We start from the raw sequence: 15564 nt of genomic DNA on the forward strand, positions 1-15564 counted from the left end.
TTATATCACTGCCTTGAGGGAAAGGAAACAGCTGATGGAGCTCAGACAAAAAGAAAACGATGTAATAAAATCTGTGACTAAGCTGTCACTGTAAACTGTGATGGCAGGGACAAGCTCATCCCTATATCTTCCTCAAGCTTCTGCTTTATATAATATCAATTACATTTTTCAAATAAAATAACACTGTTCTTCAGAATTTTCAGGTTTCACTTTTATGATAACTTCCCCCCCACAAAAACCTGCTATTTGACATTCCATCCTCACAAGTGCAACTGCTCAACACCACAACTACCTTGCAAACCTATGGAAGGCAAGGTCTACTGTACTCAGCCGGTATATCCCCTCTCGTTTCCTTTTCAAGAATTTCTGAAACCAAATAAAAGGAAATGCAAATGAGGAGCAATTTATTTGTTCCTCAAGTGGTAGTATTTTGGTTGAAAACTTACTGCAGCACTACAGCCTGGGAAGTTGAAAAAGGTATCAGGCCCATGTCTCTGTGGCATCTGATTAAGGACTGATAATAGTTTAACCGCATGTCTTGGCTGTGAACACAAGAAAATTGCACAAAAGTCAATACAACCATTTTTGTACTCTCTAGGCTACAACGGAAACTGGACGGTTTTCAAACAACACAGCAAATTAACTCTAAAGTAGTTAGCAAAAATACTTCATAAACATATGTTCAATCAACATGAAAAAAAAAAAAAAATCAAGTTTATATGTCCCAGGAGACAATTTATGTTAACTTCAGGCTCTAATGGAATGACACTTAATGCTTTATCTGATCACAGCTTACCCAGATTCCATTTTCGCCTCGAAGCATGCTGAACAAAAGCTTCAACTCTTTGACAGTGATGCTGTAGCTGGCAAGAACCCCCAACATATCAACTAGAAGATCTTCAAAGGAAAATAAAGTTATTCTGAACTCTGTATTTCATTGTTTGGACAAAAAAGCTGAAAAAGTTAATACCTTTAAAAGTAAGTGTATTCACAAATTCTAAAAATCAAACTTAGTTGCCTCAAATATTTTACAAAGGATTTCATATTCTCACCATTTTACTTATTTTAGAAATAAATTTACATACGCAGTTTTAGATTTTGTGTCACACTTTGAACAAAGTATCTATTAAATTTATGAAGAGTTCTTCCATTTCACAACATTCATCATACATTATGAACTTCTTGCTTGCTCCTTTCTGTTACATGCTTTTGGGATAAGGGTTTCTTCATTCCTCTGAAGTTAGTTTTTTTCAAAAATTTCTGACCTAAATGATGCTTGACATTATTCTTGAACTTAAGCACAGCGCCTTATACTGAGGATTTGTATGGTTCCCACAGTTTTGCTACAGTGATAATGCTTCCAATTTTTACCAGAATGAAAGGTGTGGGGGAGGGGGTGGGGACACCAAAAAAAACACACCAAAAAACCCTCAAAAAATCATAGTGAGAAAACAGTAAAAGACCATAATAAAAAGAAGTGATCAAAATTGCTAATGAATTTATGTAGTACAACTTTCATTAAAACATCTCAAAACTCATAAACTTTTAAAGCAATAGCATTACATAGCATGCCTTTCAGAGAATATCAGGTTTAAAATTACAGCTGGTGCTTGGATCTTTATTTTAAAACACAGAATTTCATTTTAAAAATTTCTTAGCTTGTGGGATGCTGGACCTTGCCTTACACTCCACACTTTCTTCTGGAATAAAATGCACTACTAAGAATCACTACTTCCTCTAGCAGGAGGAAAAACAATTTGCTTATCTTCACAGATGTGCCATAAGAAATTTAATTCAGAGATAAAGCAGTGAAGTACAGAGTTTCCAAAACAAAAAAGCTATGACACAATAGAATCAGCATTAACAAGCTTTTTTCAATCTGCTCAACAATCAGAAGATTCCCCCCATAAAACTTGTAGAAGACAAGAATAAGCTCATATCTTATTTGCAGGACTACACGTTCTCCTTGTTCATTAGTGAAAGGATGACTCTTACAGCTGCTGACAAAGAATCGTCTTAAAAAGCATCCATCCTTTTCAGGACATTCTGCATCGGTATTTTGTTTTAAAACAAATTTTCTCTCTGCAAATCCCTACGTATATATTTTTGAGTAAACCCATCAATACCTATTTAACTTCTTCTACTCTGAAGCCAACCTCTGGTCCTCAGGAAGCAAAAGGCATGTGTGATGAATGAAATATCATTTAATTTACAGGAGACATAGTAAGCTGTTCAGTGAGTGAAAATGCATGTCAGGAAAGGCAAAAGAAAAACACTGTAACTTGCAGACATTTTGACCGTAAGATCTGAATATATTCCTAACGTTCAAGTAGAGACTTCCCCGCCCGCACCCCTTTCTTTAAAGGAAGAGTTTATTTAATCTTTCCTTTAAAATTAGTGCCACATTGTATTTGTGACAGAATTTCCTAAGGGAAAGCAAAATAAAGCTAAGACAACTAAACCCCCTCGTCTTTTACGATGGTGAATTCAATGACCCAGCTCCTCCTCTAGTACCTCCAAGCATCTCCCCCTTCACCGTAGTGTCTGCAGCCTGCCGTGCGAAGCTGGCAGTGATCGCACGTGCTGTATGTGATGAGAAATTGAGAACAGTAACACACTGAAAACTCAGAAAGGGAAATCGGCGCTAGTGAATACCAGTCTCTGGCTGAGTATTTCCCAATTCTTGTTTTGCAGTCTTAGCTTGCTTTTTAGATCAAGCTACTTCAAATTTTGCTTCCTTTACAGAGAAAAAGTGTGTAGAAGCAAAGTTGTTTGGTGAAAAACAGAACAACGTTGAAAAAAAATCTAACATAGATGACAAAAATGTAAATTAATACCATCAAACACAGAAATGATTGACAGATTTTTAAAATTACTAAACATGTGCTGCTTTGTTTCATTGTTATAGCCCTGCAATACCTTACGGCACAGAAAATTTCTTTTTTCTACTGAAGATGTTTAGATGTGTAGAAGTACATAATTATAAATAATGAATAAAACATTGATGGAGAGAAATAAATGTAAGCTCCCTAACAACATAACTCTGGGTAAAACAAAGAGCTGAAAGATTGAAGCCCAGTAGGTAACAAAGATAAAGCAAAGAACATCTGTGGAAGTCAAAGCACTTAATGCTACTTAAAAATATTGCTGTAACCACCTCTAAAGAAGGTTTGTTTCTTGTTTCAGTATGACAATACTTAAAAAGAACTGTACTCTATTACATAACTTTATTCATACTTATTAGAAATCTCATGTAAAAGAGTCAGTCCATATCCTAATAACCCACTCATCTATAAACGGACAAAGGTCACAAAACCTACTACAATTGGATTTAATGTTTACTTCATTTTTTTTTATATTAAGTAAGATCACATATGTAACTGGTATCTATGATCTCATTTCAGAAACAAGATTGTGTAAAATAATATTAAGTCCAAAAGGAGAAACCAGGTGCTGTTTCTCATTTTTAATGCATTTCTAAAATGCACTGAATGCAACAGATTTTATTTCTGTTAATGGCACCTTCTGACTACTTTCATACTAAGAGGTTTATATATGATCTATAAGTTAACCAGAAACCTTGAAGGAATGCTTAATTCAGTCATTTAATGCGAAAATATAATGGTAAAGAGCCTGCCTGTCTTTCAAGTAACAATGAGCATATAGCAAAATGAATGGTATGGCATTGACTTTAGAAGACATATCAAACAGCATTGGCAACGCAACTTCAGGAAAACTACCCTCATGCCTCCTTAACCTTTTAATAACAGACAGCCATGAAATTCTGAATTCTAACTCTGTTGGTGACGTAAATTAATTTCTACATGTTGGCAATAGAGAATGTGATAATTTTGCAGTGTTTCTTACGGAACCAGTTGAAAGAAATGCTTGTTAACAGCCCTTTCATGACAGAGCACTCAAAACCTAACATTTTTGCTAGGTTACTAGGAACTGTTTCAGTGCTTAAGAATTCAGTTCCAGCAATTTTAGAACAATTACCTACAGCATCACAACAGAACTGCGGGAAATAAAACGGGGCTGAAGGGAGACATATCCACGGTGTATGAGTTCAGGCTACTTTCTCGTCCACCATTCAGACTCTGAAGTTACTACAGACACACTATCCCAGTCTCTCAGAGCAGATGATCTGCTTCACTACTCATCCTCTGGAAACAGAAAACTGTAAAAAGTGAATGCCTCAAGGAAGATCCTTGGCAGCTGTTAAAAAAAAAAAAAGTGCCCATCACCTATGCAAATATTTTAGTAAACTTTTCCCCTTAACCATTGATAAAATGGCTGAGCATCCCCTATCTTAGTATAACAGATTATCAGAGTGCAAAGATGACTTCTGATACGTGATGCTTCTGGAAAGCAAATTGGAATACAAGTGCCAATGATCCCATTTGGTTTGCTACTGAGACTTTCAGAGGTGATTAAGCTTTTCTTCTTGACCACAGAATCTGCAAAATCTCAAGAAGTGAGATGTTTAAAGTGCTGAGAAGCCTCATGAATCTGATAGTCTTCATCTAGACAGACAAGTTCTTCTCACTGCAAAAGATTGGGTACACGTTTATTGTTGTCTTACTTTCATAAAACCAGAGAAGAGTGGCTTCAGACTTAAGACTGGTCCTGAAAGCGTGCTGTCAGAACATAAAACAGAGATTATGCCTGTCTTGTCTATTTAAACCTTATCTAGGTCTAATCACAGCGTTTCACAAAGGAACAAGTGAGATGACCTAAAAATAAACAAACAACTCCCCCCAAAACCAAATAAAAACCCAGAAAACCTGCACCCCTTACAGATGATAAAAGCCAATTGCAAAACGCTGGGCTGACAGAGTCTTAGCAACTGTTTTGGGAAGAAAGTGGCACTAACTTCCTCAGAGTAAGCACTAACACAGCTCTTCTTCGAAGCATCCTCCCTGAATGTTAAAAAATCATTTTGCCACAAGATTTCTTACTTTATTCTCTGGGTTTGGAAAGTTCACAGAAATCTTTGGGGCAAAGCAGTTTTACACTCATTTGGCGTCAATTATGACCTCAACATCTGCATAACAGATTAGGGAATACAGATACTGCGTTAGTTGTCACTCATTTTGTCATCAGGTGCCTACCATTGAGCTAGTTATTATTACATGACCGTATTTATTACTTCTGACTTATTACCAACATTGATGCCATTTATAAAAGGGTGGTGAGGTGCTTGCAGAAATCAAGAGATAAAAGGAAAATGACAGATTTGGTTGCTTCCATATCTTTGTCAGAAAAATTCTCAAAACCCCCACATTCTCATCTATTTACCATTTTCAGAGAAAGACCCTACAAAGCCTGATTCTGTTAAATCCCTCCTCATGATATATAGCAGACTATTCAGATAATTTGACACACACTGCAGAGCTAAAATGCCATCAGAATTCCAATTTTCAGTTTTGATTTTAACTTAAATATGTGCTCTCTTCGTCCATGTAAGTATACAGAAGAGCAAGCTTACTGATGTTTTTTCTGCAGAAGGTCTCTTTCTGAAGTGTGACCACTCTCAAAAAAAGATTAATGCAGAGTGGAGGCTCCATTAATTTCTTTATTAATGTACTACCCCTGGCTTATATTAATAGTTGTAAATTCAGAGTGATATTTCAGTTCCCAAATGCTCCTGGAAGTCAGATCCTATACTCTTGATTTCTGACTTCTACAATTAGCTAAGCATTTTTTTAAATTTCTCCCTAATGGGGACATCATTACAATTATATATGCCACATACAGAAGGACTATTTAGGGGAGCTCAAAATGGGCAAATTTTTTGGTATGATTACTGATGTAAGCATATTATTTCTGTGAGTGAAACCCTGAAAAACTTCAAGATAGAAATGTTTGTTTTCATCAACTAATGTCTTACATTTAACGTGGAATAAAACAATATCTTCGCCCTTATACCATTCTGACATATTTACAAGTCCTGCAAAACAAAACACACTTGGTGAAAACCATTGGTTTGTGAATCTATTGATCTGTTATACTTCAGTCTGGATCTCGCAGTGCATTACTTAGCGTAACACACACATTTCTAATCAATAAGGTGTTCGGTAAGACTTGCTTTGAAATACAGAATGTAGCTTTTTTCTAATACTTAACATTACAGACACCTTTATACTGAAAAAAAGCCAAGAACAAAAACATTCCTAAATAATCCAGTTTTCATGCTGCTGTTCTCTTATTGTTTCTGGTCTGAAATTCTTGCTGGTTTACTGTTCCACAAAGCCTACCTATGTGTCAGGAATCAGATCATCAACTAAAATCTTAGAATTATGGAAGATGAACCTCTTCAGTCTTTCAAAAATGCCTCACAATTTAAGTATCCTACAATCAGTCCCAAACTCTATCACAATTAAGAACTACTTTCACACTGAGTTGAAAGTAACTGATTGGCTTAAGTTTCTCCCCAAGAAAAATAAGTAGTAGATAAATACTAAACATATGTAGCTCTCAACTGCCATATTTAAATGTGACATCCAAACCTGCTCCTCTAACCAAGTAATTCAGGATTACAATCTGTACCCTAGTGCTGAGAGGACGTAATATGGAATAGCATAAACTCCTTCAAAAGTACTCTGAAAACCTTAGCTGTGCAACAACTTCATCACTTATTTTCAGTAAGCAAACAAAGTATGCTATTTTTTTTAAAGCTGTAAAAAAATCATAGGACATTAAAAACCACAAGTATAAAAACCAAAGAGATATTATAGGGAGCACAGCTACACATTATGAAATGATTGTTTAAAATAATCCAAATGTGCAGCATTCAAAACTATGAATAATATCTGATATGCTGTCAGATGTAGGTTATGTTTAAAGTGGATCACAATAACAATTCTAACATCTGAATAATTCAAAATGATCAATGCACTTCAAAACAAAAACATTACCTTGACTGTTAAGAAGTCTAACATGTACTGTTCTTAATTATGTTCAAAATTGGTTTTTTTAATCACTAAGATAATGTTATCTTCTCAGATAAATTAACAGCCAGTTATTTTAAACAATGTATCTACTTATATTTTAAACTAATATATATTTGTCATTTTTCTGAAACTGATAAAGTACTTCTGACTCAATAGCAGTACTAACAAAAATACCACTTTAAGTAAAAACCCAGAAGACATCCCAAACCCTTCCATAATCACGAAATGTTGACAGTTCAAGAATGCAGTAATTATTTTATCAGTTGGCAAATTATACCTGCAATCATGTCGTCCACAGTACTCATCTTCAGCAGTACCTGCTCAATTAAACCAACTTCCGTGCTAGTCTGTAAATTACGGACACTTTTACGAAGAATTGCTGTGAACATACTCCAGATTTCTGCTTGGCACGTTACATCACAGTGCTCCAAAAGCTCTGACATGCACGTAATGCTCTCTGCATCCTGGATTATAAAGTTCATCTCTAGATCAAATTCGCCGCCAACCAGCTACAAGAGAAAACAAGAACAGCATTACAATGTGAAATACATAGTATAGCATCTTTCATACCTTCATTGTGACCAACACTGAATATTTTTTGCACATCAAGAGAGGTAATTTTGGTAGAGAAACTCACAGCTATGATCTGTAAGACAGCAAATTAACAATCGTGCTATGTAAAACACAGCTTGTACAAAATATACACGCTAATATCATAAAATACTACCTTCAATTTTGTCATAGTGCTGAATACAACACTATCATTAAATAAAATCAGAAGATATTTGAAATATTCCTTCCTATACAGTAACTGAAATGGTAGCCTCACCCAGAGAGATGTAGTACAAAAGCTCCAGAACCTGAAAAGCTCAAAAGCAATTTAGACTTTATCTGAAGAGAAATTTGCCTACTCAGAAACATAAACACACCGAAAATAACTCAGCTATGTTTTCTCCTGATATAAGCCGACATTTGCCCTCAGTTACAAGTTTGCAAGACCCTCCTGCCCTTTCCCTTGTACTACCCAAACAGTCGTGCAGTCACGCTCCGAAAAAGAATCAGTGATCTGCTCTGAACCAATGCAGACATGGAAAACTTGCTTAATTATATCACAGATCAGTTCATCGTGTGGCCAAGGAAACCCACTGCTGGTGGAAGGGAGAGACAGCACTGGGAGAGGAACAAGCACTCAGACGAAAAGTGATTTAACAGCAGTACTTATGAAATTACTCCCTGACTCCTCTCTATCCAGGTACTTGCAAAATGCTATCCAAAGTCCTGAGCTCCAGTTAAATAGCACAACTACCAGGCACGTTTTAGGAGGGAGGGGAACAAAAAAAAAAAAAAAAAAAAAAAAAACAAAAACCAACAAAAAACAAAGAAGAAGAAGAAGAAATTAGCAAAAATTTGCAAAAGGAATGGAATTCACCAATTTCAATCAGTCACTTGCATAACTTAAAAACGATGAACTCAAAACACCTTACTGAACTGAATATGAAACATAGTTTAAAAAAAGCAATCCCCTTTTAATGGCAGAAACATCTTTCAATTTTGAAGGAAACAAAGCCTGACTCTCATGCATCCTACTTTATCCTAGTAACCTTGAAGAATTTTGAAAGCACCAGTGTTAAATTTCAATAACTGCAAATATATTACCTAATTCAGAAAGGCAAAAGAACAGACTAAATTAATTCTAAAATAATTTTAAGACATTCTCTTCTATTTGTTTCAGAAAGTTATATAATTAAAATTGCAATAATATGTTTTAAATTAAAGATATTCAAAGAATTAATCTCTTGTAAGTGTATAATTTCAACAGTCACTTTTAATAGAAGGCTATTTCATAGCCTATTTAAAAGCAGTTGGTATGGCCTTCGAATTAAACTCCAAACAAGAAGCAAGCTGAAATACTAGGCAAACTTTTTTTGATGGTTAAACTTATCTTAATATTCAAAGTCATCTTTCAGCCCCCATCTTCAGACAGAATTAATACAACTAAGCAAGGACTAGCTTTGGCTTCTACCCTAATTCCTACTTCTCATCCACTTGCAAATTACTTTTTCTCTCTCAATTAATTGCTAATAACCAATTTATAATGTCTAACATAAAAGCTTCTAATATACCAAATATATAAGCTGACTACCTCCTTAGTTCTCCAGAGACATTTAATTACATTCATATAAAAATATTATTATAATTAAGAACTTGTGACTGCACATCATATATTTGCATATTTGGTAAACAAATAATGTGTACCAAGGACAGGCAATAAAACTGTCAAAACTGTGGGCACAGTATTTCTATGGTCATTCTTTAGTATCGTGAAATAGTTTTACAGAGGTAACCACCACACTTTTCAAGAAACTCAGGTGGAGTTTCTGCCTCTGAAAACAGCAGCAATTGCTGCACATTCCACCAGCAATCTGGGCTGGGGTTTTTTTCCAGATCTCTCTCCACCTGGATGAGCCTCTCTGAGATTACGTTACAAACACCCAGAGGTAAACCAGGCACCTGTAGAAGACATTCAATTAAACTCTCTTAGATGCTTATCCTAGGATGAAAATAAGCACCTTCTAGAAGTGTCTACTTCTTTCCATTTCTTTCCACGCAGAAAATCTAGCATGAGAAATCACATTTGTGGAGTCTCCATCCTTGGATACATCCAAAAGCCATCTGGATGTAGACCTGGACAACCGGCTCTAGTTGGCCCCACTTGTGCAGGAGAGTTGGATCAGAGAACCTCCAGAGACCCATTCCAACCTCAGCAATTCTATGGTAATATTTCAATGTACAACTTTCAGATAGCTAATTTAGGCGAGATGAATTCCACCACTTGTTTTTGATAACAGATGGACCTAAAACCAAGGAAAAATCTAGTAATACCTCAGTTGGAATGAGAGGTTCAATACAGACTCATCCCCCTTTCCTCAAACGCTATTCACTGTAAAATTCTTGCTAATGTAAATCAATAAACTAACATAGAATGGTCATAACAGACTAAATAATTCACACTGTATTTGCTTGCTAATGTAAATTAATATACTAACGTGTAACACTTAAAAGACTGAAACAGAGCTCACTGTATGAGTCTGAAGAGATGGGATCTTTCAATATTATTAAAAACAATCTGTGTGTATATATAAAACATCACAGTGAATCTACATCAAAAAATACACTGAATGCTAATAAAATTGGCTTTCTGGAGAATCTTCTACGGGACTATGGACTACCCAGTAGGTACTACAATTATTTTACTTGTCCATTTGACAGCAAACTACTTATAGTCCATCAGAGTGACTGTTTATTTCACCAAAGAAAACATGAAAATGTACCTGATTTGCCTTTAACTGCAGTTTAATTGTATTTCACCCACTAACAATGATCATAATTATCATTAAAATCAACTTCCTCAATAAAGGAAACGAAGTGATGAACTAATTACCAGTCATAGCAAAAATTTAAGGCGGCAGGGGGAGGGTTACTTTTTTAAAGTGGTCATCCTAAAAATCAACATAAATGAAAAATATTAACAGTCATGATAAAAAGAAGTCTAAGATGACAAGGAAAATCTAAACAAAAATGAAGTTAGTATACAGAAATAAATGACCATGGTTAAACTGTGTTCAAGAAGTAATACAAAGCAACCACCTCTGCTTTGAAATGTGAAAGATAAAATATACTTCGGCCAAGAAAAGAAGAACATTCCCTACAAAAAAGTAGGGGAAGAGGAATAACCAGTCAGTCTTCACAACAGAGGAAAGTTATCAGAGGAGAACCACAGTGATAATAAGCTGGTAAGAAGTGCAGATACTAATGAAAGGACAAAGTTTGCTGAAGAGCCAAAAAACATTAAATACTGTTAAAAACCACCAACTACTGAGAGCTGCAAAGATTATTCTGATATCAAGTGGCGGGGCAACAACATATAAGAGTTCAAAGTTAGTAAACGCAAAGTAATACCACATTATTATAGTTTTACCCATATGTACAAAATGACAAGCTCTCAAAACTGCTATTTTCAGCCAGAAAAGAGATCTTGGAGTTCCTGTGGGTACTACTTTAAATAACTACGCCACATTAAAAACTGTCAGTAGGCAACTGTAAAAATGCATAATGAATTCGCAACTTTATAACTTGTGTGCAATTCTGGATGCAACACCACACACAAAAAAAGTTAAATCATAGTGTCACAAAGTAACTTATTTTTAATATAACATCTAGAAGACTTCTGTAGTAAGACAAATTTCAGCTAGAGTACAATATGAACACTAAGATAGAAATCCTTTCAGGAGCCAGTATACCATGCCATAAATCAGTGCTCTTTCCATATCATAGATCTCAAATACAATCTTTTTTCTTACGTCAAACACTCAGTCTTACTTTGCATTCTTCACGTGAACATTTAATATTCAGTAAAGACCATGCTTTCACAGTGATTAAGTATCCTGAATTATTGCTTTTACTTTGTCAAGCTCATGCATCACTTTTTAACTATTCTGCATCTTTCACAGCACATCTGTAAGATATGAAAGCAGCAAACTAATGTTCAGATCATGGTTCCAAGTCAGATGAATGTAGCCAACAAACATAACTCCTCCTGAAGAGGTACTGAACTGACAGTTATAAGCAAATTAGGCTGTCTGAGGTTGTTTACAATGACAGATTGACGACAACTTGCAAATTGCTCCAATGAACCTATGTTAACCTACACCACCGTCCTCAAAAGCAGCTGCACTACGCCGAATCTCCATTTTTCTGAACACTGTGGCCATTCCTCAGTAAGCTTCTGCCATTCATTATACTATGCAATAAAAGTGTTTCTTCCTAAGCTGCCTCCCTGTGCAGAACTTAGGCTTGTCTTTCACACCCATTTGGTCTAGGGCAGAGGTGAAATACTCCCCCAAAATAGAGAAGTTGTCTATGTATGTCTGATAGTATATTCAGATCAGTTCTTGAAATGGAGTAAAATATGTTCTGCCGAACATCTACAATTAAACTGTTTACTTGTGAAAATTGGAATTCTTCAGCACTGGATTCTTCAGGTCAAGTTCTGAAGAATGGATTGAAATGAAGAGAGACTAGAACAGAATAGCTGCAGTTGGAAGGGACCTACAATGATCATCTAGTCCAACTGCCTGACCGCTTCAGGGCTGACCCAAAATTAAAGCAAGTTATTAAGGGCATTGTCCAAATGCCTCTTAAACACTGACAGGCTTGGGGCATCGACCACCTCTCCAGGAAGCCTGTTCCAGTGTCTGACCACCCCCTCGGTAAAGAAATGTGTCCTCATGTCCAGTCTGAACCTTCCCCGGTGCAGCTTTGAACCATTCCCACACATCCTGGCACTGGACCCCAGGGAGAAGAGCTCAGCACCTCCCTCTCCACGTCCCCCCCTCAGGAGGCTGCAGAGAGCAGTGAGGTCACCCCTCAGCCTCCTTTCCTCCAACAATAGCTTCTCAACTTGAAAATTCATCAAACGAACATGGAAAGAAAAGAACGATGGCAGTCAATCTTGGAAGAAGTACACAAATGGAACATCAGGATGATAACGCTACCAAATGGTGAAAAATTCAAAGAAAGCAGAGGTCAGAACTTACTCTAGGAGCATTTTATTAAAAAAGCCCTGAAAACATGAAGATTTTTCAACACAATTTCATCTGTGACTAAAAAAACCCCACAAAACTGCCAAGCATAAGGAGCTTAAGAAGTGCACGAGAGGCAAAAACATGTTTCAGAAGCATTTGGTATTTTTTCTGGTTAAATGAAAAACACGAGTGCATTTACTAAAGAAAGCATGAAACAATAATACAAATACACAATAACAACAATAAAATGTGAAAACCTGAACTACAGGGAGATCAAATAAAACATTTTTCTTTGCAATTACTTTCATGTTAAATAGATCAAGCATCAAAAAATTCTCAGAATAGTCTATTTTGCCGTGTTCTGCACTCATACTTTGGAAGAAGTTTCATGGTACCTAAACTGGACGTTTCTGTTTACTTTTAACATTTTACACATATTTCTCTCAGATTCGCAATCTTAAGAACTACTAACCTGTACAACTGAAACTTACTTTTACTTGTCAAGAACATATTTTTTGGCAGAGTTGTTGGTTTCTTCAAATGTCATCTTAATTACAAGGATGCATACAAGGAGAAAAAGGTATTATCTATAACCACCTACTACTTCTTGTCTTGTATTTAATCTCTACACACTTTTGGGCTGGCAGATATTTTTTCAGTGTCACATTTATCCATCATATAGTGAAATTTGATTGTACTTCTCTACAATAAAACCAAAGATCTTTATTTTAACCCTTTTCCCCCCCATCTACATTAAGAGACTTGTATTTTATGTATTTGTCTGGATCAAAGAAAGTATATTAAAACTATATAAAGCAAAGTCTTCAAACATTTAAATCTCTAAATTTGCTGCTCATTGCCATCAAAAAAGCACTTCTTTCTAGTTTCCTTCAAGGTTTGATTCCTATCTGAATTTATCTAAACAAAAATCAAGAATATAAATTCCAGAATACTAGATAGACAGTGCCACTGAAAAACTGAATTATCACAATGGTATCATTACTATAACCCTAACAACATCCAGGTCTGATCTGCACGAAGGCACTCCTTCCTTCTTTCTCCTAATTAATTACTGTCACACTTGCTCTACCTTTTCTAAAGCCAAGTATAAAAAAGGGCATATCCCAGTCAACATGACAAACATTTTCGTCTGGTTTGGACTGGTTTGTGAGAACCGCTTTAGGTTAAAACATACATATATACGATTAGAATAAACAATCTTTCCTTCTAAGTATAAGAGGTAGGCAGCTTGGGGGAAAAAAAAAAAAAAAAAAAATTCTCTTCCTCTCCCTGATGTTGACATATCTTTCTAGGCATTGCAAAACAGCTGACTTGGCATTTGGCACAAATTTCCACAGGGAAGGAGCTGGAAATAACCAGCTGGGATAGGAGTGAGAATCTCTTAAAATCCCGAATCAGTTAGTTGTTTTAAAGAGAAAATTAGTAAACTTTTAACTCTTGATAACAAAAGCCATCATGTAACATTCAAGAATAATTGTTGTTCAAACTGGAACATCTTTTCCACAAAACAACACTGAATTGATTTCATAACCACCAGTGAGAGTCCAAAATATGTGGAATCAAACTGCTTATTTTATAAAGACAGGGCTCCAATTCAAGCATTAAAACATAGTAATCTGACAAAAGCGGTCTGACAGGCAGAAAAAAAACCCAAGTTACTATTTTCTGGTTATTAACTAAACCATTAGATTTCTAAACAGTTAATTTAGCTTTTTAGGAAGATTCTTCTCCAGCTGCATGAATGAAGATTTCTTTAGGTAAAACTGTTTAGAATGCTAAATGAAATAAATTAAACTTTTTAGTGACCAATATGTGTGCTGATCACAAACTCATTAACCTAAATATATCAATACGACTACAGAGAAAAACATAAAGTGGGTGTTTTCTGTAACTGGTACATATTCCTCTTTTTTTAAAAAAAATATTTATAAATGCTTAATTGTTGAATGGAGTTCTTTAGATATCTGAATTACAGGTATGTGTAACTGCGTAATTTTCAAAATTCTCTTTGCCATCAATAGAAAGTAAAAGGAGCTTCTGGGAAGTGATTTATCGCACTGGTTTTAGATGCAACATTAGGATGAAATAAATCTCTCCCTGGGAATGTAGTACTTTCCACTGACTATAAAAGGACAGCTAGTGCAGACAGGCACATCTAAAGTTATGTCAGATTAATCTCACCCAGTGTGCTCACAGTATGGTTTACAACCGAATGACAGTACTAAAAAGACTGATTCTCATGTGAATCTCTACAACAGCACGTAACTCTCCACATTAGTGTGCCCTTTTTTAAAGGAGCCTTCATTCATTCTAGCTTCAAAAACTTTTTTATCCTGAATAATGTATAGTACGCACACAGCAGTGTGCCACTGAGGGAACGCTACTTAATAAGTTTATTGACAATTTTAAGGTATTCTGAGAAAAGAAAATAATTTAAATGTCCTTTATACCTGCTGAGAAAATTGAATGAAGTAACTTGTTCAGCTTCACTTTTGGTACTTTCAAGCACGAGCTTGTGATTATGAAAGCTTAAAAATATTTCAGGGGAAGATTTACCTTTAATTTCTTGTATTTTCTTTTGGGGGAGCAGGGCACTCCTGTAGATTTGTGTCCTGCCTCTGGCTGGGATGGAGTTAATTTTCTTCACCATAGGATGCTGTGTTCTCTGTTTGTGACTAAACCAGTGCTGATAACACCCCGGGGTTTTAGCTATCGCTGAGCAGCGCTTACCCAGTGCCAGGGCTGCCCAATTCTCCCCCTGCCCCCCCGCCAGCAGGGCTGGGAGGGGACACAGCCGGCCGGCTGGCCCCACTGACCAAAGGGATGGTCCTGCCAGCTGCAGGACACTCTCCAAACCAGGGGTCTACAAAGACGGGCACCGCATCACTCTGCTCGCGGGAGGTGGCGAGCGATTGCCCTTGCGTTGCGTGTTCGCGCACTTATTGACTGCCTTTATCTCAACCCGTGAGGTTTTTCTTGCTTTTGCTCTTCTGAGTCTCTCC

At 36.1% G+C, this 15564-nt stretch overlaps 1 protein-coding gene across 6 annotated transcripts in view; it reads right to left on the minus strand.

Annotated features, from left to right (window-relative positions):
* Window positions 1-15564, minus strand: part of NBEA (neurobeachin) — a 509146-nt gene that overhangs the window by 405964 nt on the left and 87618 nt on the right. For all 6 annotated transcript variants that reach the window (XM_049822909.1, XM_049822905.1, XM_049822906.1 and 3 more), the window contains exons 2-4: window positions 7234-7465; window positions 797-897; window positions 447-542 (exon numbers count right to left, since the gene is read on the minus strand). In XM_049822909.1, the coding sequence (XP_049678866.1) occupies window positions 447-542; window positions 797-897; window positions 7234-7465 (429 nt within the window). The remainder of the gene's footprint in view (window positions 1-446; window positions 543-796; window positions 898-7233; window positions 7466-15564) is intronic.

The sequence above is a fragment of the Accipiter gentilis genome, chromosome 19, assembly GCF_929443795.1.
Source record: "Accipiter gentilis chromosome 19, bAccGen1.1, whole genome shotgun sequence".
NCBI classification, from domain to species: Eukaryota; Metazoa; Chordata; class Aves; order Accipitriformes; family Accipitridae; genus Astur; species Astur gentilis.